Source organism: Rhinopithecus roxellana, chromosome 1 (assembly GCF_007565055.1).
Source record: "Rhinopithecus roxellana isolate Shanxi Qingling chromosome 1, ASM756505v1, whole genome shotgun sequence".
Classification (NCBI taxonomy): Eukaryota; Metazoa; Chordata; class Mammalia; order Primates; family Cercopithecidae; genus Rhinopithecus; species Rhinopithecus roxellana.
The window spans coordinates 156,311,053-156,338,739 of NC_044549.1; the positions used below are offsets into that span (position 1 = coordinate 156,311,053).

Here is a 27,687-nt window from a genome sequence, read left to right on the forward strand (position 1 = left end):
TAGGCAAATCTATAGAGACGGAAGTAGACTAATGATTGCCTAGAGCTGGGAAAGACTGGGGGAAGAAGAGTGACTCCTAATAGGTACAAAGTTTCTTTTAGTGATAAAAATGTTCTAAAATTAGATTGTGGTAGTAGTTGCACAACTTCGTGAATATACAGAAAAACACTGAATTGTACATTTTAAATGGGTGAATTGTATGGTATGTATATTTCAACAAAGCTGTTAAAACCAATATACATATTAATGTTCAACTCTTACGTGTTTCTCTGAATCAGTGGGAAGCCGTGTCCACCTTTTAAGATTGTGATTCTGGATGAAGCAGATTCTATGACCTCAGCTGCTCAGGCGGCTTTAAGACGTACCATGGAGAAGGAGTCTAAAACCACCCGATTCTGTCTTATCTGTAACTATGTCAGTCGGTATGTATATTGCCCTGAAGACAGATGCTAGGCAGCCTCATTTTCATAACCCAATTAGGGAAAGGAAATGTAGAATTTTCAAGGCTACGTTCATTTTTCCCCCATTCAATCTTGATTTGTTCTTGATAAAAATGAGTTCTTTTGGGGAAATTCTTTCTTTAGACACCAACTTGGTTTTTCTCATCTTTCACAGAATAATTGAACCTCTGACCTCTAGATGTTCAAAATTCCGCTTCAAGCCTCTGTCAGATAAAATTCAACAGCAGCGATTACTAGACATTGCTGAGAAGGAAAATGTCAAAATTAGTGATGAGGTAATTACTAATTATTACAATTATTAGAGTTACTAATTCCTTCGATGAATGCATATAAAGAGACCCTGAAAGATTTAAATATGTGTTGCCTCAACCCTGATGCCAGTTCTTCAGACAAACTTAAGCTAAAGGGGCAACAATTGAAATGTGTAGGAATTACAAGGTTTAGCTTTTCTATTACTTTTTGAGTTAATTACTTTTAATATATCAAAGACCCAAAACTGAGGTGGATTTCATACATATAATGCAAAATCTGCAATATAAATCTCTGCATGCTGACAAGATTTTAGTCTTCTAGCTCATACTTCAGTACTTCCCTGAAATTGATAGAAACATAAGGCCCTTATTAATTATAACAGAATTTAACCATAATTTGAATTTGCTTTATGTGAGCAAGGAAATGGGATAAATATGGAACATTTTTTCATCTCTGCAAATTTATTTCAGAAGCAAGACATCTCTATCCTTCCATTGTACGCGGCCCCTAGACTGATCATATTTTATTCCAAAACACAAATGTTTTTTCTCATTAACTCTAGACTAAAACATAGGGTTTTTCACTTTTATTAAACATTTTAAAATTAAAGTCATAAATCCTTAATTGGCCATCATAGGTTAAAAACAACTCTTTTGTCTTCAGGGAATAGCTTATCTTGTTAAAGTGTCAGAAGGAGACTTAAGAAAAGCCATTACATTTCTTCAAAGTGCTACTCGATTAACAGGTGGAAAGGAGATCACAGAGAGCGTGATCACAGACATTGCTGGGGTAAGAGTACTAGATATTCCAAATTTCTTTTTAGTTGGCTTTTTTGTGGCTTTTAGGAAATTTTCATCCAAGAAATACTGAATGTTTAGCAAGTGCCAAGTACTGCACTAGGAAGTATAAGGGAATAACCTGGGAGTAACAGAGTGTTTCAGGTGAGGAGGTAACAGTGACTTTTCAATTTGTCAGGCATGTAATAGACATTTCAGGAAAGAAAAGGACACTTTCGGCCGGGCGCGGTGGCTCAAGCCTGTAATCCCAGCACTTTGGGAGGCCGAGCCGGGCGGATCACGAGGTCAGGAGATCGAGACCATCCTGGCTAACACGGTGAAACCCTGTCTCTACTAAAAATACAAAAACTAGCCGGGCGAAGTGGCGGCGCCTGTAGTCCCAGCTACTCGGGAGGCTGAGGCAGGAGAATGGCGTAAACCCGGGAGGCGGAGCTTGCAGTGAGCTGAGATCCGGCCACTGCACTCCAGTCCGGGCGACAGAGCGAGACTCTGCCTCAAAAAAAAAAAAAAAAAAAAAAAAAAAAAAAAAAAAAAAAAGAAAAGAAAAGGACACTTTCAGTTCTTAGATTTCCTTTTTTTTTTGAGACGGAATCTTGATCTGTCGCCCAGGCTGGAGTGCAGTGATGCAATACTAGCTCACTGCAACCTCTGCCTCCCACCTCACCCTCCCAAGTAGCTGGGATTACAGGCACCTGCCACCATGCCCAGCTAATTTTTGTATTTTTAATAGAGATGGGGTTTCACGATGTTGGTTGGCCAGGCTGGTCTTGAATTCCTGACCTCAGGTGATCTGCCCCCCTTAGCCTTACAAATTGCTGGGATTACAGGTGGGAGCCACAGTGCCCAGCCTTCAGTTTTTAAAGAGATGCCTTTGGCAGTTACATCAGTTTTAGCAGATGTTCTTATACATGAAAACTATTTTGCCAGTTGTGTATAAACAAAAGGCATACCCAACTTACAGTAATAATGGAGTACCCCACCTGTCTTTGGATACTCCCATGTCAAAACTCACCTCAGAATCACTACTACTTAAAAACTTTTGTTTCTATGACATTTTTCACCTTCATGGTAGGCCTTCCATATGACAAGACTGGTACCACTAATCCTCTTAAATTTTCTGGATATTGTGGACTTTTTAAACCAATCTCATTAGTGGCATCTTTACATGGATTTTTAGAGAAAGGGCACTTCCCCTTAAATCAGTCTGTTTGGCTGATCTTGGCCACTGGTCTTCATCCACTGACCAGAACAAGCTATAACCCATGTGTGCCCAAACTTGGGCTTTAAAAGCACAACCGTTAGCACCTTGGTTACTTTAGTGGTGACTGGAGTTACTCTGGCTGTTCTCCCAAAGCCTTCGTAACTTTACAGGGTTATCACATTAGCTAAGTATGGAACTTTACGTGTGGAACAGAGAGGACTGGGGGGAGTGTGTTAGTCTCACCTGGAAACATCTTTAATACCAAACGTTCAATTACGTAGGTAGTACCAGCTGAGAAAATTGATGGAGTATTTGCTGCCTGTCAGAGTGGCTCTTTTGACAAACTAGAAGCTGTGGTCAAGGTAAAGTCAGCTTACCAACTTTGGGGAAAGGAGTATTAAGTGATCATACTAAGGTTTTTTTTTTTTATAGGACTTAATAGATGAAGGTCATGCAGCAACTCAGCTCGTCAGTCAACTCCATGATGTGGTTGTAGAGAATAACTTGTCTGATAAACAGAAGTCCATTATTACAGAAAAACTTGCCGTAAGTAGGTACTTTGCACATGTCAATGAAACATTTAACTACCTGAAGGATGCTAATTTCTTCAATTTTTCTTGTAGGAAGTTGACAAATGCCTAGCAGATGGTGCTGATGAACATTTGCAACTCATCAGCCTTTGCGCAACTGTGATGCAGCAGTTATCTCAGAATTGTTAAGAAGTGAATATATTTTGATGTGGGGCTTTGTAAATAAGGGGGTTGTAATAAAAATGACCAAAAGCACCTTTAAAGTGAATATACAATTTATTTAACATTCAAACTTCATTAAGACATGTGCAATATGGCAATTTTACTGGGGATTAAACCCTACCTAGGATGATTGCTTGCTGGGGCTTAGCAACAGGGTCCAGTTCACACTTAGCACTAATTAAATACTTTATTGAATAAATACAATACCAAACAAAATGCATTCAAATGCTTTCTAAAAAAATTTTAAAGGCCTTTCTACTCAGGCTAATAACACAATAAAGGCAGATATGCTAGTTTAACATAATTGGCTGATTTTATACAGCACTTATATCTTTTAGTCCACAAGTATATTATTAAATGATAGAGAACATCTAATACAACCATTTCTACAGAACTAGGAAATAAATTTCTAAGAAAGAAAGATTTTACAGACCCCATCTTTTATACCCACCCCAACAGTCTAACTCTAAAGAGGATAAAGCCAATGACTTTCCTCACAAGAGCTCACGACTAATGTCGCTTTGCTATCAAAATCTGTATTTCTGATCCGTTATGAGCATTGAGACAAGATTCAAATATTCCCAAAGAAAGAAGCACAATGCACGTTGTGATCGCCTATTCAGCAACAGCGAGCACTGCATCCAAAACTCTCATCCCAGGAATTAAATAAGGTCAGCCACATTCATGGGCATCTCCTCCACTGTAGTATTGTAGAAAGTCTCAATGTCACGAAGAATCCTCTTGTCTTCTTCAGTAACAAAGTTTATAGCCACACCTTTCCTCCCAAATCGACCCCCTCTGCCAATTCTGTATAAGAAAAAAACAATCAGAATGTTACTTCTCACATAATTTATGGACTACTGAACATGACGATCCACTTGTTAACCATCAGCTGCTGTTTACTTATCAAGGTTATAGTTCGTGCTTCTAACTGGAGCACTAGCTGCTAATGCATATCTAGAGAAAAAAATCTTCCTTTGCAGTTAGTGCCAAAAGGATTCAAGGCTTGTCTGGCTGCAAAATGAGATTTTTTATCAGGCATCTTGAGCATTACTATAAAGCAGATGACAGTATTGTGTTTGGGGTAGTGAAATTAAAGCCCATACCAAAGTGGGCCAGCCAAGAGCAGGTGTCAGCCTGGGACAGATGTAAACACCAGGAATAAAAGAGCAGTTATGTAATCCATTTCGACGCACTTCTGGAACTGTAAACTGTAAACAAATGCTGCAAAGGTTAACTATTTTCTAAAACTTACTTTTTTCCAGTGGGAAAACAAATATTTGGTATGGTAACCCAAACTTATCACTGCTTTTTTGCTCAGTTTCACACGTTGTAACTCAAATTACTCAAAACGTGTTTAACCGCCAAACAGCTACCTTCATGTTGGAAACCAGACAATACAAACCACCTAGTAAGAAAGGTTCCCTAACAGAAATACTGATACAAAAAATGCCTCAGCTGGAGCAACTTAAAATAAATAATCATGACAAAAGAAAAACAAATATAAATACCGACTCGCTCTTTATTCAAACAGTGTGCTGTTTCGCTTATGATTCCACGTCCTAAATTACGTCAACGCCGTTTCTGAGTGCCATCTCGTCATCAACTGCTGCTATCGACTCCTGTATTTTTTAAAAAGTCTTTTTTTACATCACATAACAAAGTACGATTCAATTTATTTAGGGATAAAGCCACTATAACTAAACCAGGGTTCACTCAAATTGCTACCAGGCGACACCAAGAAAATCCCAACTATGGAAAAAATCAAGAAAAAGCACATGGACACAAGAACATCACTAAAAGCTCAAGCATAAGCTAAGACCAACAATTGCGGGGGGAAAAAAAACCTATGCCCACAATCTGAGCAATGTTTACAAGTTTTCCCACTTTTGTTCTCATCAGCCTTCCCCTAGTACAAATTTAATTACATCATCTTACTGAACACTACTGACTTTACTGCATCTATTCCTTGATTTGAAGTTACCTTTCATACAAATCACAGTAGAAAAACGTATCAATTTTTTTCAATACAGCCAAGATGCTGGCTTCTTCTCACCTGTGAATATAGTTTTCACGATTGGTAGGTAGATCATAATTTATAACCAAAGACACTTGTTGCACATCAATCCCGCGAGCCTGAAACACAATAGCATATGTTAAAAATTCTAATTCAAAAAACTTGATACCTGTCATGTAGGCCACAAAATAGTAGCGAACTATACTAAGTGGTATAGCCCACTGTGGAGTGTGGTCCTTTTACTCTTCCAAATAGCCCAAGTTGGCAAAGGTTACTTAAAAACCTTCCCCCTAAAATGCAAACTTTTGGTAGATTTTTAAAAAGTATTAAGAGACTTACCAACAAGTCAGTAGTGATCAGAACACGACTTGATCCTGACCGGAATTCCCTCATGATAACATCTCTCTCCTTCTGGTCCATGTCACCATGCTGCAAATTAATAAACCTTAATTCAAGAATCACCAGTCAGGTCAGTATTTAATTTTAATCAACATGTATGAGACCAAGCGTCCCTGGCTGCTACAGGAAAATAGCAGACAGGTATAGTTAAGAAACAACTTTATTTTGAGCAGGCGGAACGACAACACAGCACTTAGCAGCTATATTGTAGTCTGAATCCTGCTTTTAGTGGAAATCCAGACATTTTAGAACACCTCTTACCAGAGCAGAAACTGTGAAGTCTCTGGCATGCATTTTCTCAGTCAGCCAGTCCACCTTGCGCCTTGTATTGAGAAAAATAACAGCTTGCGTAATGGTCAGTGTCTCGTACAAGTCACAAAGTGTATCCAACTTCCATTCCTATAATGTTTAGAAAAAACAGACATTTAGCTTTTCCAACTTTCTTCAGTTAAAAATTCATTCTGGGCCAGGGACAGTGCTTATGCCCATAATCCCAGCACTTTGGGACCCCAATACTTGAGCCCAGGAGTTCCAACCAGAGTTTCAAGATAGTGAAACCCTGTCTCTACCCAAAAAACCAAAATGGCCCCTCTTAGCCAGTCTCATGACCCAGTCTCAAAACGTAAAACATATAAAAATTAACTTCATTCTGTTAGGTCTAATGAGATATTGCACCAAATCTTAAGACAAAGGACATTGGACATTAAGAAAGAGGTCCACCCCAGTCTTTACAATCTAGTGCTGTTACTTTTCTTCTTGTGTGTACTCTGCTAGCATTATTGCAAACACCAAGACATAGTCCTAGTGTCTGCAATTTTAGCACAGTGCTTATACAAGAAGGTAAAATAATGTCTAACAATCAGTTACCTCTCTCTCAACATTAATATAAAACTGTTTGATTCCTTCAAGGGTCAATTCTTCCTTTTTCACCAGAATTCGAATTGGATCTCTCATGAATTTTTTGGTCACTTCCAACACATCAGTTGGCATCGTGGCAGAAAGCAACACAACCTTAAAAAGAGAAAATTACGTTGTAGCACAACTTACACAGTTAATACCCAAGGGAAAATGTTTGAAGCCAAGCGTCTCTGTCTTACTACGGAGTGGAGTTAGACAGAGATAGTTATGCATCAAGTGCTTTAAGCAGGGGGAACGACAATAAAACACGTCAGTTGTATTGTAACAGTACCTGCATTAAACCCCATCTCTACCTTTAAGAGGGAAGTGAAGTAATGCTTACCTGAATACTTGTGTTTAGTTTTTGGAAAATCTCATAGATTTGATCCTTAAACCCACGGCTCAACATTTCGTCTGCTTCATCCAAAACAAACATTTTGATCCATTTTGGAGCTGTTAGAAACAAAGTCATACTGTCATTTCTAAATCTACTCAGTAATACGACTTTTCAACTGTAACAGTTAAAAAAAAAAAAAAAAAAAAAAACTCTTTTAAAGACAATACTTACAAAGATATCTTCTGTTTAACATATCAAAAACTCTCCCAGGTGTACCAACAACAATATGTGGTGCTTCGGCCTGCAGTTTTTGCATTTCATTTCGAACATTTGTTCCACCAATGCAGGCATGACAAGTTGCTCCCATATAGTCTCCAAGTGCCAGAATTACCTTTTGGATCTAAAAACCAAGCATTAATTATTATCCCGAAGAACTCCAGGATCAATGACTACTTTTTAAAGCATACTGGCTAATTTAAACTGGTCTGCCAACAGCTTTTATGCATGCACAGCACATAACTACTTCCAAGCTTAAAACGCAGACTGACCTAACTGCTTCAAGGTAAAACTCCCTTAATGTCTTTCTTCTGCCTTGTCAAACTTGGGATGCTGCTGCCCCACGCATCAGCTAGACAATTCAAGAATAACATTTCCTACATTATTCTTCACTGTCTGTAGGGAGTACGTAGTGAAATGTATGTTCTGTAATTACAGCTAGGGCAAATAATTTTTTTCCCCAGAGGATATTGTGCCTTATATAATCTTGACCTCAATAAAGCCTACAGCTTTATTAGGAAGGTTTACTTCAAAGCCAATATAGCAGTGAGCTTTGAAAACATAGCATGCAACAGATGCATCACAAACTACGGAGACAGTCAAATGGTAACATGTCACTGCAGTTTTCATGTTGCACAACTGCATTCAAACTTAAAAAATGGGGACAGATCTAGTACATCCAAGAGAGTGCTTCGGATTCTCCATCTATTAGTATACAACCCTACAAACTATACCTGCATACCCAGTTCTTTTAAAGCTTTCAACAAAAACTCCCTGCATGCATGGATAATCAAAAGGAAGGATCTGGTAGGACCAATTTATACTAAGTTTTAAATTCTTCACAGTTGTGAAACCTGAAACCTATGCAACACGCAAGCAGTTTTTTTGAACTACACTATCAATACCTGTTGAGCCAGTTCTCTGGTGGGGGCCAATACTAGTGCTTGGGTCTCCTTGAACTCAATCTCCAACTGTTGCAGGATGGAAATAGCAAATGTGGCTGTCTTGCCAGTACCTGACTGAGCTTGAGCAATCACATCATACCCTAAAAAAAGTAGGATACATATTTACCGATCCCACATCAAATTGTCACTTCTACTTCACACCATGTATTCCATTTGGAACATGAATTATGCCCAAATAGTAAGTGATCAGCAATGAGTATTCTCTTCATTTCAGGTCAGTCCCGAAAGATGATTGCCATCATTTCACTTTAAGGAATACAAAGAGGTGCTAGTCCCCCAGAGGTTACTTTCCCTTTTAGGGTCCATGACTATGTAGAACAATAAAGTCATTTCCTAAAAATGTCAGTTTCTTTTACCTTTAATACAGGGAATAATAGCTCTCTGCTGAATAGCGGAAGGCTTCTCAAAACCGTAAGCATAGATGCCACGAAGAAGAGACTCCTTTAAATTCATATCATCAAAGTTATCAACAATCTCATTCCAGTTGCTCTGTAAGTTAAAAAAAATAATGCACGCATGAATGAGATGAACACACTCACCTTTTCAAAGCTTCAAGATCCACAACCGTTTCTTACCTCGATGACACCATCGGGGTCCATTCCCTCTGGGCCGCCATGTTCTCTGCTGACAAGAATACTGCAGTCAGACATCCCTTCCAAGCCACCTTAACTGCATCTTAAACGGATAGCCCTTTGCAACCCGTCTCAGCACGTTAGCCTCCCCTGCACAAGTTAAGCAGCAGCTGCAGGACGAATATCACACTGCAAGCGCCTTCCCTAAAGGTTGGGGGCTGCCGATGTCCGGAAAAGCAGCCCCCAGGCCTCAGCGCATGCCGATCCCGTTTCGGCGGCGGAGCGTCTCGCGAGAGCTCGGGGCGACGAGCTCCGCCCCCAACAATGCGCAAGCCGGGTGATTGACGCGGGCGGAGCGGCCTGGCGAGAGCGATGCCAACGGTTCGCCGGCAGCCGTGCCGGTCCGGTCCCATCGCCTCCGCGCCGTGGCCGAGTGGAGACCGCTGCCTCCAACCCTTCCCTAACTGAAGCCAAGGACCCCCAACTCCTGTGGTTAACTGAAAATAAAGCTTCGGGTACTGGTTACACTGTACCGAACGCGCACAGCGCCACGGCTGTGTACTGCATGTTTCCCGTGCTCTACACTTGGAGGGGAAGCAGCCAAAATTCCGTAATTGTCTTATGGAGGAGAAACGCCCTTTAGCCACTGCTTTCGCACCATCGTCCTGTCTCCCCACAATCCGGGCCCTACCCATCATGGAAGCTTCTGGAAGGGCACAGGGGTGCTGTACCCTAAGGAAACGTACACTAAGTTGGAGTTTTTGCCTCCATGCCATCCACTGTACTCTCTCCTGGCGCCCTACAACCTTCACTACGGACCGCGACCGCCTACAGAGCGCCATACCTGTTATAATCCGCGGAGCCACCAGACATGATCCGAAAAACCACTCAGCGCCCGACTGAAAAGACAGCAGCGCCCCGCCACCCGTTTTTTATAGGCTCGTGGCCGGAACGCGTTTCTTGCGGAGGAATTTTCTCGCCGTGCTTCGGTCAGCCACAAAATTGTGATCCTGGGGTCGTTACCTCGGATAAAATCCTAATCAAGTCGGTTGGAAAATCCAAATGTGGTAATTTCTCGATATTATAGGGTCGCTGGAAATCCTAGGGCCCGGGGTTGGGTTGGGACTCTTTACCTTGCGGCGGAAGCATATCGCTGCAGCGTTAGTCAAACACCTCTTTCCCCGCCCGCCCTGCTCCTACGGGGTTTCCGCGTCCCTGACGCAGAGGCGGGCTGGGGGAGTGGAGCCGGAGCCGGAGGCGGAAGCCCGAGACGCTGCTCGCCGGGCGTCTGGGGCTTCCTGCGTGCGAGGGGTCCCCTCTCGCGGCTCGCTGCCGGCGCTCAGGTGCGGGAGGGGAACTCGGTTATTCCACTTGCTCCCACCGCTGTTTAATTTGACAGTGAAGACCTGCCTGACATTTAGCCTGACCATTAACATCCATTCAGATCTTGGAAACGTAAAATTCCTGCTAGGGAAAATGTCGGCCACCCAGCGAGTCCCGGAAAGTTTGGTTTACCGGTACATTTTGCAGCGAGAAAAAAAAAATGGAGTGTCATTTGCGGTGTCTCTGAAGTAGCCAATTCTATTTTCATATCGTTTCCGGTCTCGCTTTCTCTTTAAAAGAGTGTTACTGATTTTAACCTAACAGGTGTGAGGAATGCCTGAAAAAAATGATAAACTTTTGCATAATGGATAGAAGCTAAGGAGCAGTAATTTTCCGTGGAACGCACGAATTTAAATGGGCGCTTTGGCAGATACAGCTCTGTGCCGCTTTGGGACTATATCGGTTATGATTCCATCTATATTGGTCATTTTTTAAAGGCTTTGAGCTTTGCCAATATATAGTGAAATGTTGATTTATTGAAATTCAGAGCAATAATATCCTTGCTGCGTAAACTGCACGGGTCTTTCAGCTCCAGATGTTTTCAATTAGCCCCATCTCAGGTCCCTTCACAGAAACAAAAAAAAAAAAAACAATATATGTAGTCATTTAACTTTAAAATACAACCCTACCCATGGTGCAAAATATCATCGAGACTATCTGGGAAACATTTTGTCATATTTCAGAAGGCCAACTTAAAGAATCATTACTGGGAAAGCTGACTCAATTTTCTGTATTATAGAAGATATTTGGTTCTAAATACTATTTTATTACAAAAATTATTTATTCATTTGAAAATTCTTATCATGCCAGGAATTGAGACAAAGATGAAGAATACCAAAATGGCAAAGTGGGCCTGGCCCTCAGTCTCGTGGTACTGCTCCTCATTCATTCCTCTGTAATGTTCGAAAGCCATATATGAGGTGATGCCAGACATTTTCTGAGAATGATGGTTGTCAGAGGTCCGTCTTGTCTCATCCAAAATCTACTAAAACTATCCTGAGATCTAAGAAGCTGAAAAATACACTAAATCAAAAAAGTGACCAACCGTTTGGTGTCACTTGGGTGAAAACAATTGATCACAGGGTGATACCAATCAACAATGAACACTTAATTGTTGGTTGTTTTCTTTAGGATTAGCACTACACTGGATGCTGTGGAGGATTTTCAAGCCTCTTAAGAGGAAGTAAGGGCTAAACTCTGGTATAGGTTTGCAAGTGCTGAGTAAGTTTCAAGGTAAGAAAACTTCAAATACAGTCAAAATCCACAGCCACACTGCCTGTAACCTTACAGTGTATTCCTTTTTTTTTTTTTTTTTTTTTTTTTTTGAGACGGAGTCTCGCTCTGTGGCCCAGGCTGGAGTGCAGTGGCCCGATCTCAGCTCACTACAAGCTCCGCCTCCCGGGTTTACGCCATTCTCCTGCCTCAGCCTCCTGAGTAGCTGGGGCTACAGGCGCCCGCCACCTCGCCCGGCTAGTTTTTTGTATTTTTTAGTAGAGACGGGGTTTCACCGTGTTAGCCAGGATGGTCTCCATCTCCGGACCTCGTGATCCGCCCATCTCGGCCTCCCAAAGTGCTGGGATTACAGGCTTGAGCCACCGCGCCCAGCCTAATAAATGCAGTGCTTACCACATTTGCCTGTGCTTACTAAATAGTAAGTAACAGTAACTAATAAATGAATTAAAGATCAAAACGTATACTTTAACAAAGTTTTGCATATCAACACAGAGCGTGCTCTTTTAAATTTAAGTGATTCTGCTTACCTGGAATCTGAAATTAGATAGCCTTCTCAGTGGACTATAAATGCTTCTTTGTCAAACTTTAGTGTTTGAAACCATTTATACTGCAAATAATCCTAAAACTCAGATTATTTCCGTATCTAAGCCAACTAAGGTAGTTTCGTTTTGCTCTTCAAGAGCGTCAGCTAACAATTCTAAAGCCAATTAGCAACCAGAGAAGCAAAGAATTAGTACAAATCTGTCAGTACTACATGGAAAAACAATAAGAAAACCTTAAAAGAATATGCATTCAACCAGGCACGGTGGTTCATACCTGTAATCCCAGCACTTTGGGATGCTGAGATGGGCAGATTGCGAGGTCAGGAGATCGAGATCATCCTGGCCAACAAGGCAAAACCCCGTCTCTACTGAAAGTACAAAAATTAGCCTGGTGTGGTGGCGGGCGCCTGTAGTCCCAGCTACTCCGGAGGCTGAGGCAGGAGAATCGCTTGAACACGGGAGGTGGAGATTGCACTCCAGCTTGGGTGACAAAGCGAGACTCTGTCTCAAACAAAAAAGGATATGCTTTGTGTTGACAGTGACATCTTCCTATAAAAAGTACCATGTATTCTCATCATTCAGGGAGCGTTTGTATGCCATCTTGAGATTCTTACGTTATTTTGAACCCATCAGTTGATTTTAAGTGATAGCTGCACGTTTAAAGCAGTGTCTGGATAATCTATTGATATGTAGACATTTGTTAATGTATGTGTTTTGGATCTAATTATTACTTATTAATGTTATTTAGTAATAATAAAGTATAAAGCACAAAGTATAGTACATGCTGTCCTTACATCTGTAATTTCAGTGTTTAAAAATAACTGGGCCGGGCGCGGCGGCTCACGCCTGTAATCCCAGCACTGAGCCAGATAGATCACGAGGTCAGCAGATTGAGACCATCCTCTCTAACATGGGGAAAGCCCGTCTCTACTAAAAAATTAGCCAGGCGCGGTGGCATGCGCCTGTAATCCCAGCTACTCAGGAGGCTGAGGCATGAGAATCACTTGAACCCGGGAGGCGGAGGTTGCAGTGAGCAGAGATGGTGCCACTGCACTCCAGCCTGGGTAACAGAGCAAGACTCCACCGAGAGGAAGGAAGGGAGGAAGGAAGGAAGAAGGGAAGGAGTGAAGGAGGGAGGGAGGGAGGGAGGGAGAAAAAAAAAAAAGAAAGAAGAACTGCCTGGAGCTGGATAGAGATGTTGGTGCTACTCACCTCTTTTTTTTTTTTTTCTTTTCCTTTTTGGCAAACCCAGGATAATCTCTGTAACTTCTTTTTATTATACAGTTTTTTTTGTTTTTTTTTTTTTTGAGGCGGAGTCTCGCTCTGTCGCCCAGACTGGAGTGCAGTGGCGCAATCTCGGCTCACTGCAAGCTCCGCCTCCCGGGTTCACGCCATTCTCCTGCCTCAGCCTCCTGAGTAGCTGGGACTACAGGCGCCCGCCACCTCGCCCGGCTAGTTTTTTCTATTTTTAGTAGAGACGGGGTTTCACCATGTTAGCCAGGATGGTCTCGATCTCCTGACCTCGTGATCCGCCCGTCTCGGCCTCCCAAAGTGCTGGGATTACAGGCTTGAGCCACCGCGCCCGGCTATTATACAGTTTTTGAGGAAATTAGAGGCTAGGTTCTGCTTGTCTGAGACCCCGATGCAATTTGGAGGGTGGCATTTATTGCCGTGTTCTTACACTATAACTTAGAAAACATTTGTGGTTGGGTGTGATGGCTCACGCCTGTGATCCCAGCACTTTAGGAGGCTGAGGTGAGCCGAACAACCTAGATTAGGAGTTCAAGACCAGCCTGGCATACATGGAGAAATCTGGTCTCTACTAAAAATACAAAAAATAGGCCAGGCGTGGTGGCTCACGCCTAATCCCAACACTTTGGGAGGCCAAGGCGGGCAGGTCACTTGAGGTTCAGGAGTTCGTGGCCAGCCTGGCCAACCCGGTGAAACTCCCTCTCTAGTAAAAATACAAAAATCAGTCTGACGTGGTGGTGTGCGCCTGTAATCCCAGCTACTCGGGAGGCTGAGGCAGGAGAATTGCTTGAACCTGGGAGGCGGAGGTTGCAGTGAGCCGAGATTGTGCCACTGCACTCTAGCCTGGGCGACAGAGCGAGACTCTGTCTCGGGGAAAAAAAAAATGTATATATACAAAAATTAGCCGGTTGTGGCAGCGCACATCTGTAATCCCAAGTACTCAGGCAAAAGAATCACTTGAATTCGGGAGGCGGAGGTTGCAATGAGCTGGGATCCCACCACTGCACTCCAACCTAGGCGACAGAGGAAGATTATGTCTCAAAATAATAATAATAATAATTTGCATGAAGATAGGTAAAGATATTAAGAGAGTTGAAAAAAATGGAGAAAACTGAGGAGGACCACGGAAGGGCTTTTAAACTAGCTAAGAACTAGGTTTGAATCCGCTGATCCAAGGTTATTAAACTCTATTGTGTAGCCAAGATACAGAAGATTTTCTACCTTTACAGAGGAAGACTGAAATAAAAGTACATTGCTGTACTTCAAATCAGGTGATCAGAAACTGTGGTATGCATAAAAATCAATGGGAACATCTATTTGAAATGCAGATACTTGTGGACTCTGCCCTCTCACCCAGATTCACTGGATCTGAACTGAGGTGGGGCCAGTTTTTTATTTTGAAAAATTAAGGTTGGGAACAGTGGCTCATACCTGTAATCCCAGCCCTCTGGGAGGCCGAGGTGGGCGGATCACTTGAAATCAGTAGTTCGAGACCAGCGAGGCCAACATGGTGAAACCCCATCTGTACCAAAAATACAAAAATTAGCTGGGCATGGTGGCGCACACCTGTGGTCCCAGCTACTCGGGAGGCTGAGGCAGGAAAGCAGGATAATCACTTGAATCTGGGAGACAGAGGGTACAATAGCATGATCATGGCACTCCAGCCTGGGCAACATCTTTATTTTACCTCAAAGATTCAATATTTTGGCCAGGCATGGTGACTCACACCTGTAATCCCAGCATTTTGGGAGGCCAAATGACTTGAACTCAGGAGGTGGAGGTTGCAGTTTGCTAAGATCACGCCGCTGCATTCCAGCCTGGGTGACAGAGCAAGACTCTCTCAAAGAAAAAAAAAATCACTGTTTTTCATCAGTTTGCATGTCTCTTCTAGGTTACATGAAGTCTCCAGAATTTGTCCTGAGGACAAACCTACACCTCTGTGAGGGATGGAAGAAAGACCTTGATTGGCAATCTCACCCCTAAAATGTAGGCCTGGTATCTGGAATCCCACTCCTATGCCCCATTACCTGGGGCTCTATACTGCCCTCTTCATGTGACACAACCAACTCACCTTTCATGCTTGTTTGTTTTCTTTTTGAGACAGTTTTGCTCTTGTTGCCTAGGCTGGAGTACAGTGGTGCAAACTTGGCTCACCTCAGCCTCTGCCTCCCGGGTTCAAGCGATTCTCCTGCCTCAGCCTCCCGAGTAGCTGTGATTACAGGCATCCATCACCATGCCCAGCTAATTTTGTATTTTTAGTAGAGACGGGGTTTCTCTATGTTGGTCAGACTGGTCTCAAACTCCTGACCTCAGGTGATCTGCCTGCCTCAGCCTCCCAAAGTGCTGCAATTATAGGTGTGAGTCACCATGCCCGGCCAAGAATTTATCTCTTTTAATTCTCATAACACGCCCGGCCTCATCCTTCATCCTTACCATATATATGAGATAAAGTTTATATATATATGTGTATATAAACTATATATATTCCTATATAGTTCATTAAAAGTAATAGTTATATTGTTTTTTGGAAATGACAGAAAAGAAAACAATCACCAATCCCAAGAATGTCTGTTTATTTTTAAACATAATGGAAATCATACTTTAGGTGAAAAGTTTTTCCTCTTTTTTTTTCTTTTTCTTTTTTTTTTTGTTTGTTTGTTTGTTTTTGTTTTTTTGAGACAGAGTCTCTCTCTGTTGCCCAGGCTGGAGTGCAAATGGTGCGATTTGGCTCACTGCAATCTTCACCGCCCAGATTCAAGTGGTTCTCCTGTTTCATCCTCCCGAGTAGCTGGGATTACAGGTGCACGCCACCACACCCAGCTAATTTTTGTGTTTTAGTAGAGATGGGGTTGTGCCATGTTGTCCAGGCTGGTCTCAAACTCCTGACTTCAGGTGATCCACCTGCCTCGGCCTCCCAAAGTGCTGGGATTACAGGCATGAACCACCGCACCCGGCCCTTCATTATTTTAATAGGAAAAAAAAACTATTGAAATAATAAAACTATAAACAACCTAAATGGCTGTCAAAAGGAGATGGGTTAGTAAATTGTATGCTGTGTATATTAGTCATTAAAAACAATGAGGTCTACTTCTACTTCTAGAAAGATGGAGTAGACAAAATTTTTCTTGTTCCTCCTACTAAGTGCAACTAAACACCCTGGACATTACACATAAAGCAAACACGAGAAGACTCTGGGAGGTGGGGAAAAGAAGGCAGACAGGTAGGAACCTCGAGATACACGTGATAGTGAATTCCCTGGGTTTTCTTCTTGCTTCACCCATCCTGAGTTGAAACTGAAGAAGCTAGCAACCCAGAAAAGCCAACAGGCACAGATAAGAAAAGCCCCAGCAAAAGGCTGCTTTCTCTACCCAGGACAGAGGCATTCTAGGAAGATAGAAAAGTTTTCCACAGTAATTCCATTCTTTCAGCTAAATACCACAGAAACAGCTGTGGTCCTACCCACACCCATGCCAGCAAAAGCCAACTGAAGAGCCCGTGATTCTACCCTTAGGAGGCTGTAATGAGGTTCTCTGACAACCTCCACCCCCAGACCCCCGCCACTACCACCACCACATTGTCAGAGGAAACCATGGAGTAGTTTCAACTTCCAGGCCCACCCGGCAGGAACAAAGGTGATCCTTCAGATCCCACTAAGGTGGTATCATAGAAGGCCTGCTGGGAAATCAGGACTTTATCACACAGTCGTCATGAGACCACCTCATTGTAGTGTCGGTGGAGACCACATGAGGAACTCCAGCCCCCACCCAGCAGTAACAAGGATCATCCCCTCCTGTGTGAGTGAGAAATCTGGACTTCCACCCCCTGCTGGCAGTAGGGAGGCCGTGCTGTCCTTCCCCTGCCAGAGCAGCATCAGAGAAAGCCAGCAAGAGCCAGAGATTGAAGTGAGATCTAATGAGCCTGTGAAAAATGCTCAGTACCACTAATCATTAGAGGAATGCAAATCAAAACCGCGATGAGATACCACTTCACACCCATTAAGATGACTATTATTATTTTAAATAGAGAAGGGGGTGGGAAGGGTTGGGAGGTGAGTCTCAATGTGTTGCTCAGGCTGATCGTGAACTCCTAGGCTTAAGCGATCCTCCTGCCTCGGCCTCCCAAAGTGCTGGGATTACAGGCGCGAGCCAGCTCGGCTGACCAAAATGACTATTATTTTTTTTAAAATAGAAAATAACAATTGTTAGTGTGGATGTGGAAAACCAAAATCCTTGTCCACTGCTGGTAGAAATGTAAAATGTAGCCACTATGAACAGTATGGCAGTGACTCCAAAAGTTACAAAATTACCATATGATCTACCAATTCCACTTCTGAGTATATGCCTAAAATAATTGAGAGCAGGGATGCAAACAGATATTTGTACACCAGTGTTCATAGCAGCATTATTCACAATAGCCAAAAGGTGACAGCAACCCAAGCATCCATTGATGGATTAGTAGATAAAACAAACGTGGCTGGGCATGGTGGTTCACGCCTGTAATTTCAGCACTCTGGGAGGCTGAGACATGAAGATCAGTTGAACCCAGAAGTTTGAGACCAGCCTGGGCGATGTAGGAAGACCCCATCTCTACAAAAAAATCAAATAATTAGCCAGGTGTGGTGGCATGTGCCTGTGGCCCCAGCTACTCAGGGAAGGCTGAGGCAGTAGGCTTGCTTGAGCCTGGGAGGTGAAGGCAGCAGTGAGCCATGATTATGCCACTACACTCAAGCCCGGGGGCAACAGAACAATATCCTGTCTCCAAAAAACAAACAACACAAAAAATCAAATTGTGCTTTATACATCAATGGAATATTATTCAGCCTTAAAAAGGAATGAAATTCCAATCAATCCTACAGTACGAATGCACCTTGAAGACATTATGAACTGAAATAAGCCACACACAGAAGGACAAGTAGTATATGATTCCATTTATATGAGCATAGAAACAAAGTAGGAGGGTTATCAGGGACTGGGGAAGGAGGAATGGGGAGTTACTGTTTAATGTGTACAGAGTTCCAATTTGGGGAAAAAGGTTTGCAGATGAATACCCATCATGGTTGTATCATATCATGAATGTGCACAATGCTACTGATGTCTACACTTAAAAATGGTTAAAATGGGCTGGGTGTGGTGGCTCATGCCTGTAATCCCAGCACTTTGAGAGGCTGAGGTGGGCAGATCACAAGGCCAGGAGATCAAGACCATCCTGGCTAAAACGGTGAAACCCTGTCTCTACTAACAATACAAAAAATTAGCGCGGTGTGGTGGCAGGCGCCTGTAGTCCCAGCTACTCGGGAGGCTGAGGCAGGAGAATGGTGTGAATCCAGCAGGCGGAGCTTGCGGTGAGCCGAGATCGCGCCACTGCACTCCAGCCTGGACAACAGAGCGATACTCCATCTCAAAAAAAAAAAAAAAAAAAAAGGTAAAAATGGTACCTTTTATGTGTTATGCCCATTTTACCAAAATAAAAATATATTCCTAGCCAGATAATCTAGTTAGAATGAAGTTAATCCATTAGAATATTTTCCCACCTACTTGTAGTTGTTAGTCTACTGATTTAAAAAACAGGCTGGGCATGGTGGTGGTAGTTCACGCCTGTAATCCCAAGACTTTGGGTGGCTGAGGTGGGTGGATCACTTGAGGTCAGGAGTTCGAGACCAGCGTGACCAACATGGTGAAATCCCATCTTCACTAAAAATACAAAAATTATCTGGGCTTGATGTCACGCGCCTGTAATCCCAGCTACTTGGGAGGCTGAGGCAGGAGAATCACTTGAACCCGGGAGGTGGAGGTTGCAGTGAGTTGAGATCGTGCCATTGCACTCCAGACTGGGTGACTGAGTGAGACTCCATCTCAAAAAACAAAGAGAAGAGAAGAGAAGAGAAGAGAAGAGAAGAGAAGAGAAGAGAAGAGAAGAGAAGAAGGAGGGAGGGAGGGAGGTAAGAAAGAAACACAGAGAGAAAAAAAAGATCTTGAGTCACATAACAATACAGAAATCTCCAGATTTCAATAGAAAATCACTTAAGCCAAAAATTGTGGCCGGGCGTGGTGTTTCACACCTGTAATCTCAGCACTTTGGGAAACCAAAGTGGGAGGATCACCTGAGGTCAGGAGTTCAAGACCAGCCTAGCCAACATGGTGAAACCCCATCTCCACAAAAATACCAAAAAAATTAGCCGGACATGATGGCAGGTGCCTGTAATCCCAGCTACTCAGGAGGCTGAGGTGGGAGAATCGCTTGAACCCGGGAGGTGGAAGTTGCAGTGAGCCAAGATTGTGCCATTGCACTCCAGTCTGGGTGACAGAGGGAGACTCCATCTCAAAAACAAAACATGAAGATTTCAAACTGAATGAAAAAGACAATGGATGCCAACTCTGAGATAGAAATGTTGGAATTATCTGGTCAAGGTTGTAAAGCAGCCATGATGAAAATTCTTCGGTGACCAATTATGAACATGCTTGAGACAAATGAAAAAATAAAAAGGAAAAATTGATAAATTGGACTTATCCTGAAAACCCTTTGCTCTCTTCTTCATTCCTCCTCCTTCTCCATCTCCTCCTTTTCCTTCTCCTTCTCCCAGTGGCAAGTAGATTATATTGGCCTTGGACTGGGACACTCAGAGGGGGAACCCGCACCCATGGTGCGTGTGTGGGCAGGGCGAGATTGAAGCTATCTCATGGTCACTTGCAGCGTAACAGGTTCTGGCTGTGCTGGATGATGAGTCGCTGAGGGCCTGGTTGGTTGGTAGCTGCAAAGCCCAGACGTTCCTGCTGGCGGCATCTTCACGGGGAGCTGGGATTAGGCAAGGAGTCTAGGGCCTGGATGCAGAGCCTAGGGATGTATGGGGGTCAGGGAGGATGGACCAGATAAACCTGTGTGCTGGTTAGCGTGGTCTGTCTGCGGTTTCAAAGGCAGAGCACCACCAGAGGAGGAACCCTGTTTGGGTGTGCTGAAAGTGGCCCAGCAGATCATAAGGCTGTGGCTGGGCCATTTATGCACCTCAGGGAGCACTGAACTGCTCTGAGCTGCCGACTAGGGCCACAGGCTAGCTATGTGGGCCCGTATTGAGGTGAGGGCTGAGCAGTCCCAGCGGCACCGCCCAGGCTGCCTGCTCTGGGGTCCCTGCAAAAGCCGCCGCTGAGCCCACGGACTTCCGGCTCGCAAGTACGTGGGGTCTGAAAATCTGCTTGGCTGGGTCAGCTGCTATGACAATGCCCGGGCGATCGTGCCCTCCAGCGCTGTCTGCTGCCCGCATGCGGAGGAGGAGGCGGGTCCCCGCCTGAATGATCGGGCTCTGCCGGCCCACAGCGGATGTCAGAAGGTCAGGTCGCTCTGCTCCTTTCGCCTCGGTGTTTCTTCCTCATGGAAACTTTCTCGAGCTGCAGAAAAAGCTGGTCCTTCTCTTTCTGCCGGGCCCACAGCTTCTCCTGCAGCGTCAGAATTTGTTCCTTCCGTCTCCTCTGGTGACATTCTCCCTTCCATCTCCTTTCTCTTCCTTCGTCTGCTCTTCCTCCATCTTCTCGCCATCACCTTATCCGCCTCCTCCTCTTTCTCCTTGCCCCGCTGCCTGCGCTCCCACTGGGGGCGCTCCGGGCACACTGCCTGCGCGACCCCCACGGGACCCTGCGCAGGCCAGCTCGCCCCGTCGGCCACAGGGCCTGGGGGCACCCGCCACCAGCGGAGCTGGCAGCCACAGCTCCTCCGAGTGCACAGGAAAACCTTGGCTTTTGAAAGACCCTGTTAAAATAAGGATGAAAAGATAAGCTATAGAGGAGAAAATATGTGCAAACCACTATCTGGCAAAGTACTGGTATCTAGAATAGATAAAAACTCGCACAAAACTCAACAGTAAAAAAAACAACAGTTTTGGCCGGGCGCGGTGGGTCACGCCTCTAATTCCAGCACTTTGGGGAGGCTGAGGTGAGCAGATCGCCTGAGGTTTAGGAGTTTGAGACCAGCCTGGCCAGCATGGTGAAATCCCGTCTCTAATAAAATACAAAAATTAGCCGGGCGTGGTGGCAGACGCCTGTAATCCCAGCTACTGGGGAAGCCGAGGCAGGAGAATCTCTTGAACCCGGGAGACGGAAGTTGCAATGAGCCCAGATCCAGCCACTGCACTCCTGCCTGGGCAACAGAGCCAGAGAGACTCTGTCTCAAAAACAAAAACAAAAACAAAACAGTCCTAATACAGCGTGAGCGAAAGATTTAAAAAGCGGTCTGTGCTCACTTCTGCACACATTTACTAAAAAATTGGAATGATACAGAGATTAGCATGGGCCCTGCACATAGATGACATGCAAATTCATAAAGTGTTGCATATTTTTAAAAAATTAAACAAAATTTAAAAAGGAAAACAAACATTTCGCTGAGGAGGATATGCAGATGGCAAACAAGCATATGAAAAGATGTTTAACACTATTAGCCATTTGAGAAATGCAAATAAAAACCATAATGAAATATTGCTATACATCTATTAGAATGGCTAAAATAACAAAGTGACAATAACAAAATCTGACAAGGAAGCAGAGAAACTGAATCTGTCGTCCTCTGCTGGTGGAAATGTAAAATGAAGTGTAGCCACCTGGAAAGCAGTAATAGTTTCTTTTCTTTTCTTTTCTTTCTTTCTTTTTTTTTTTTTATACAGAGTCTTGCTCTGTTGCCCAGGCTAGAGTGCAGTTTCATGGTCTTGACTCACTGCAACCTCCACCTCCCAGGCTCCAGTGACTCTCCTGTCTCAGCCTCCCGAGTAGCTAGGATTACAGGAACCTGCCACCACGCCTGGCTAATTTTTGTATTTTTAGTAGAGACAGGGTTTCACCATGTTGGCCAGGCTGGTCTCAAACTCCTGACCTCAGATAATCCACCCACCTTGGCCTCCCAAACTGCTGGGATTACAGGTGTGAGCCACTGTACCTGGCCACAGTAATAGTTTCTTAAAAAGCTAAACAGGTAACTACCACCATACCATGTGATCCAGCAATTTCACTCTTGGGCATTTAGATGAGAGAAATGAAGACTTATGTTTTCACAAAGACTCTGATATGAATGCTCATAGCAGCTTTATTTATAATAGGCAGAAACTGAAAACGATCCAGATGTCTTTCAATGGATGAATGGTTAAACTGTGATATATTCATACTGTGGAATACTACTCAGTAATAAAAAGAAAGGGTCTATTTATTATCACATATCACAACTTGCATGAATCTCCAGAATTATGCTGAATTTTAAGTCAATGCTTAAAGTTACCTCCTGGCCGGGCACGGTATCTCATGCCTGTAATCCCAGCACTTTGGGAGGCCTAGGCAGGTTGATCACTTGAGGTCAAGAGATCGAGACCAGCCTGGCCAACATGGGGAAACCCCATTTCTACTAAAAATACAAAAATTAGCCGGGCATGGTGGCACATGACTGTAATCCCAGCTACTCTGGAGGCTGAGGCAAGAGAATTGCTTGAACCCAGGAGGTGGAGGTTGCAGTGAGCCAAGATCATGCCACTGCATTCCAGCCTGGATGATAGAGTGAGACTCTGTCTCTAAATAAATAAATCAATAGTTACCTCCTACATGATATAACATTTTTGAAAAGACAAAATTATAGAAATAGAAAACAGTAGTGGTTGTTAGGGCTTAAGGAGAGAATGGGGGCAGGAGAGAGATGAACTGTGGCTATTAAAGGGCAACGTGGGCCGGGCCCGGTGGCTCACGCCTGTAATCCCAACACTTTGGGAGGCTGAGGCAGGTGGATCACCTGAGGTCAGGAGTTTGAGGCCAGCCTGACCAACGTGTTGAAACCTGGTCTCTACTAAAAATATAAAAATTAGCTGGGCATGGTGATGTGCACCTGTAGTCCCAGCCACTCGGGAGGCTGAGGCAGGAAAGTCACTTGAACCCAGGAGGGGGAGTTTGCAGGGAGCCGAGATCACACCACTGCACTCCAGCCTGTGTGATAGAGCAAGACTCCATCTCAATAATAATAATAATAATAATAAAAGTTAATAAAAATTAAAAAAAAAATTATCTGAGTGTAGTAGTGCATGCCTATAGTCCCAGCCTCTTGAGAAACTGAGGTGGGAGAATTGCTTGAATCCAGGAGTCTGAGGCTGCAGTGAGCTGGGATTGTGCCACTGCACTCCAGCCTGGGTGACAGAGTGAGAATGTCTCCAAAAAAATAAAGAGAGAGAATGATTATTAAATGTAAAATGGCCTCCTAGAGTGAATCCTGGTACAATAGAATTGCCAGAGGCGTTCTAAATAGACTCCATCTTAAGTGAGGGCTAGGAAAATGAGGCTGGAACTTGCTGGGCTGCTTTACCAGAAAGGTATTCCTAGCCTCTAGATGTTTACTAAAGGAATAAATTGATAATGTTTACTGAACAGACCCAGACGTGGGAGTGTCCTAATATCCCAATATCTTGAGAACAAAGGCATTCCTAATTTTGCTTTAAAGATAATAATATCGATTCTTACAAAATAAAGTAATTAAGAAAATGAATCCTTTATCACAAACCCTTGAGCACAGCACATCTTCCCATGATCTTTTTTTATTCTATATATACAAGTATTGTACCTAGGGTGGATGCGTTTCTCCTCTTACTTTCGGGAACGTCATACTCTGTCTATGGAATAGCTGTACTTTCACTACTTTACTTTCTTAATGAGGTTGCTTCTACTTTGCACTGCGAACTCATCCTGAATTCTTTCTTGTGTGAGATCCAAGAACCGTCTCTTGGGGTCTGGATTGGGAACCCCTTCCTGCAACAAAATGACATTAATGAAAAACAACAGTAACAATGAAGTCACTAGATCTCTGTGTACCAATATACAAAGATGTTTACGTATTGTAAATGCTCAAAGATCCTTATATTTTGCAAGATCCTGTTTGTGTGAAAAAATGGAGGGGTAGGCCAGGTGCAGTGGCTCATGCCTGTAATCCCAGCACTTTGGGAGGATGAGGCACGCGGATCACCTGAGCTCAGGAGTTCAAGCCCAGCCTGGCCAACATGGCGAAAACCTGTCTCTACTAAAAATACAAAAATGAGCCAGACACCTGTATGATGGTACATACTTGTAATCCCAGCTACTCAGGAGGCTGAGGTAGGAGAATCGCTTGAACCTGGGAGGCGGAGCATGCAGTGAGCCAAGATTGTGTCACTGCAGTCCAGCCTGGGCAACAGAGCTAGACTCTGTCTCAAAAATAGTAATAATTAAAAAAATGGATGGTAAGCAGGGCATAGTGGCTCACGCCTGTAATCCCAGCATTTTGGGAGGCCGAGGTGGGAGGATTGCTTCAGTCCAGGAGTTTGAGACCAGCCTGGGCAACATAGTAAGACCCTATCTCTATATTTAAAACAAAAATGGATGGGTACATGTGTAGGTTTATGCAAAGAAACATATATTATACGTAATTATTTCAATCAAACGTTTCTAGAAGGAAACAGTGATTTCCTCTAATAGGGAGCACAAATGGGAAGCAGACAGGAAAAACATACTTTTTTTTGAGACAGACTTGCTCTGTCACTCAGGTTGGAGTGCATTGGCAGGCTCTCGGCTCACTGCAAACTCTGCCTCCCAGGTTCCAGCTATTCTTCTGCCTCACCCTCCTAAGTAGCTGGGATTACAGGTGTGCACCACCATGCCTGGCTAATTTTTGTATTTTTAGTAGAGATGGGGTTTCACCATGTTGGCCAGGCTGGCCTTGAACTCCTGACCTCAGGTGATCCGCCCCCACTTGGCCTCCCAAAGTGCTAAGATTATAGACGTGAGCCACCGCACCTGGCCAGAAAACTTACCTTTTGCTTGACACACTACTGTTCTGTTTGTATTTTTTTAGTACCATGAGCATATATTACAACCATATATATATATATATATGTATTTTTAGACAGAGTCAGCCTCCATTACCGGGCTGAAGTACAGTGGCTCAATCATAGCTCACTGCTACCTCAAACTCCTGAGCTCAAACCATCCTTCCACCGCAGCTTCCCAAGTAGCTGGGACTGCAGGCAGGTGCCACCATGCCCGGTGATTTTTTTATTTTTATTTTTATAGAGATAAGGCCTTGCTATGTCACCCAGGCTGGTCTTGAACTCTTGGCCTCAAGTAATCCTCTCACCTCCGCCTCCCAAAGTGCTGGGATTACAGGCAAAAGCCACCGGACCCAGTGACATTTATAATTTTTAAAACTGTAATTACAATGCTGTCATTATTTAGGTTCAAGCAAATCTAATTGTGTCTTCCTTAGAACAAAAGACATATTACGGCATGATTATTTTTTATTATAGGAGTATTTCCTTTATCAATGACTAATAATAGGTTTATTTAAAAATGCCTTATATTGAGATTTAATTTGTAAAAGTGCGCCACTTTCTCCACCTTTTTTTTGTTTGTCTCTTAACATTTACTTATTGACCGGGCGCGGTGGCTCACGCCTATAATCCCAGCACTTTGGGAGGCCGAGGCGGGTGGATCACAGGTTAAGAGATCGAGACCATCCTGGCCAACATGGTGAAACCCCGTCTCTACTAAAAACACAAAAAATTAGCTGGGTGTGGTGGCACGTGCCTGTAGTCCCAGCTACTCAGGAGGCTGAGGCAGGAGAATCACTTGAACCCGGGAGGCGGAGGTTGCAGTGAGCTGAGATGGTGCCACTGCGCCCCAGCCTGGGCGACAGAGACTCCATTAAAAAAAAAAAAATTACTTATCCTGCCTGGGTGCAGTGGCTCACACTTGTAGTCCAAACTACTCAGGAGGCTGAGGTGAGTGGATAGCTTGAGCTCAGGAGGTGGAAGCTGCAGTGAGCCGAGATCTGGGTGGATAACTTGAACCCAGGAGGTGGAGGCTGCAGTGAGCTGAGATCACGCCACTGCACTCCAGCTTGGGTGACAGAGCGATATCATGTCTCCAAAAAGAAAAAGAAAATTTACATTATCCTTTTAAGATCAGCTCAAAAACCTACTCCTCCACTATGAATAACCCTAGAAACAGTGATTTCTTTCCTTTGGACTCCCATAGCCATTCTTTCTGCTGCTTTTATGATATTCATCATGTTCTAGCTTATTTAGTAATGTGTTTCGTCTCTTCTAAATTGTATCTACCTTGAGAGGGTAGATTATGTTTTATTAATCTTTGTATCTCTCACAATATAAAGCCCAGTGCCTTGGTGCTTGTATTAGTTTTCTGTTGCTGCTGTAACTAAAACTGCTAACTTAGTGACTTAAAAACAACACAAATTTAGTATCTTTTTTTTTTTTTTGAGATGGAGTTTCACTCTGTCACCTAGGCGGAGTGCAGTGGCATGATCTCGGCTCACTGCAACCTCTGCCTCCCGGGTTCAAGCGATTCTTCTGCCTCAGCCTCCCAAATAGCTGGGATTACAGGCGCTACAGACATCACGGCCGGCTAATTTTTGTTTTTTTAGTAGAGATGGGGTTTCACCATGTTGGTCTCGAACTCCTGACCTCAGGTGATCCACCCGCCTCGGCCTCCCAAAGGGCTGGGATTACAAACGTGAGCCACTGCAACCGGCCGCAAATTTAGTATCTTACAGCTCTGGATATTAAAAATCTGAAACGGTCTCCTTGAAGTCTGAATATTTAGTTTAAAAAACCCCAAAATCTGAAATGAGTCTCACAGCTAAAATCAAGCAGTAGGCAGAGATGTGTTCCTTCTGGAGACTCCAGGGCAGGCCTTTTTCATTGTCCAGAGGCTGCCTACATTTCTTGGCTCATAGCCACATCACTCTCACCTCTGCTATCATCATTGTTACACCTTTGACTCTGACCTTCCTGCTTCCTTCTTTTTTTTTTTTTTTCGAGACGGAGTCTTACTCTGTCACCCAGGTTGGAGTACAGTGATGCCATCTCAGCTCACTGCAAGCTCCACCTCCTGGTTCATGCCATTCTCCTGACTCAGCCTCCTAAGTAGCCAGGACTAGCAGGCACCCACCACCATGCCCGGCTAATTTTTTGTATTTTTAGTAGAGACAGGGTTTCTCCGTGTTAGCCAGGGTGGTCTCAATCTCCTGACCTCACGATCCGCCTGCCTCGGCCTCCCAATATCCTGCCTCCCTCTTACAAGGACTTTGTAAGTCCACTGGGCCAATTTGAATAATCCAGGACAATCTTTCCATCTCAAGATCTCTCTCTCTTTTTTTTTTTTTTTTTTTTTTTTTTTTTTTAGAGACAGAGTCTCACTCTGTTACACAGGCTGGAATGCACTGGCACCATCTCGGTTCACTGCAACCTCTGCTTTCTGGGCTCGAGTGATACTCCTGCCTCAGCCCTGCAAGTAGCAGGGAGGCACAAGCCACCATGCCTGCCTAATTTTTGTACTTTTAGTAGAGATGGGGGTT

At 43.7% G+C, this 27,687-nt stretch overlaps 2 protein-coding genes and 6 non-coding genes across 12 annotated transcripts in view; 2 read left to right on the forward strand and 6 right to left on the reverse strand.

Annotated features, from left to right (window-relative positions):
* The window catches only part of RFC4 (replication factor C subunit 4), a 24,415-nt gene extending 20,911 nt beyond the window's left edge, over positions 1–3,504 (forward strand). For all 3 annotated transcript variants that reach the window (XM_030932538.1, XM_010389722.2, XM_030932549.1), the window contains 6 exons: positions 279–422; positions 616–736; positions 1,377–1,502; positions 2,993–3,073; positions 3,144–3,257; positions 3,335–3,504. In XM_030932538.1, coding sequence (XP_030788398.1) covers positions 279–422; positions 616–736; positions 1,377–1,502; positions 2,993–3,073; positions 3,144–3,257; positions 3,335–3,430 — 682 coding nt within the window. In that variant the 3' untranslated portion in view covers positions 3,431–3,504. The remainder of the gene's footprint in view (positions 1–278; positions 423–615; positions 737–1,376; positions 1,503–2,992; positions 3,074–3,143; positions 3,258–3,334) is intronic.
* EIF4A2 (eukaryotic translation initiation factor 4A2) lies at positions 3,499–10,105 on the reverse strand. 3 transcript variants are annotated; one of them, XR_004057984.1, is made up of 12 exons: positions 9,771–9,845; positions 8,930–8,978; positions 8,711–8,843; positions 8,295–8,434; positions 7,345–7,513; positions 7,120–7,229; positions 6,747–6,890; positions 6,141–6,278; positions 5,820–5,909; positions 5,520–5,599; positions 4,975–5,085; positions 3,499–4,270 (listed from the first exon to the last, which is right to left on the reverse strand). XR_004057984.1 is itself a non-coding variant. In XM_010389747.2 (11 exons), the coding sequence occupies exons 1-11, from the start codon at positions 9,797–9,799 to the stop codon at positions 4,126–4,128; spliced, it is 1,224 nt and encodes a 407-aa protein (XP_010388049.1). In that variant the 5' UTR covers positions 9,800–10,105; the 3' UTR covers positions 3,499–4,125. The 3 variants fall into 3 exon arrangements, 2 of the variants coding, with proteins under 2 accessions (XP_010388049.1, XP_010388042.1); XM_010389747.2 differs by lacking the exon at positions 4,975–5,085 and having other exon boundaries at positions 8,930–8,975; positions 9,771–10,105; XM_010389740.2 differs by lacking the exon at positions 4,975–5,085 and having other exon boundaries at positions 9,771–9,833.
* Positions 5,654–5,792, reverse strand: LOC115892188. Its single transcript, XR_004052071.1, has one exon. It is a non-coding gene; the product is annotated as a small nucleolar RNA SNORA4 (small nucleolar RNA).
* Positions 5,973–6,104, reverse strand: LOC115892166. Its single transcript, XR_004052047.1, has one exon. It is a non-coding gene; the product is annotated as a small nucleolar RNA SNORA63 (small nucleolar RNA).
* Positions 6,544–6,721, reverse strand: LOC115892274. The gene has a single exon (XR_004052173.1). It is a non-coding gene; the product is annotated as a small nucleolar RNA SNORA81 (small nucleolar RNA).
* LOC115892167 lies at positions 6,948–7,074 on the reverse strand. The gene has a single exon (XR_004052048.1). It is a non-coding gene; the product is annotated as a small nucleolar RNA SNORA63 (small nucleolar RNA).
* LOC115892279 lies at positions 8,535–8,603 on the reverse strand. Its single transcript, XR_004052177.1, has one exon. It is a non-coding gene; the product is annotated as a small nucleolar RNA SNORD2 (small nucleolar RNA).
* An 11,447-nt stretch (positions 10,106–21,552) lies between the features above and the next one.
* Positions 21,553–21,659, forward strand: LOC115892090. Its single transcript, XR_004051980.1, has one exon. It is a non-coding gene; the product is annotated as a U6 spliceosomal RNA (small nuclear RNA).
* Positions 21,660–27,687: the final 6,028 nt, after the last annotated feature.

Bases quoted from the DNA above. Each gene is read 5' to 3' on its own strand.
- EIF4A2 (XM_010389740.2), bottom strand. From the start codon at position 9,799: ATGTCTGGTGGCTCCGCGGATTATAACAG. The intron at 8,979-9,770 runs GTATGGCGCTCT...TATTCTTGTCAG, and splicing joins GGCTCCGCGGATTATAACAG to CAGAGAACATGGCGGCCCAG. The intron at 7,230-7,344 runs GTAAGTATTGTC...TGTTTCTAACAG, and splicing joins GTTAAACAGAAGATATCTTT to CTCCAAAATGGATCAAAATG.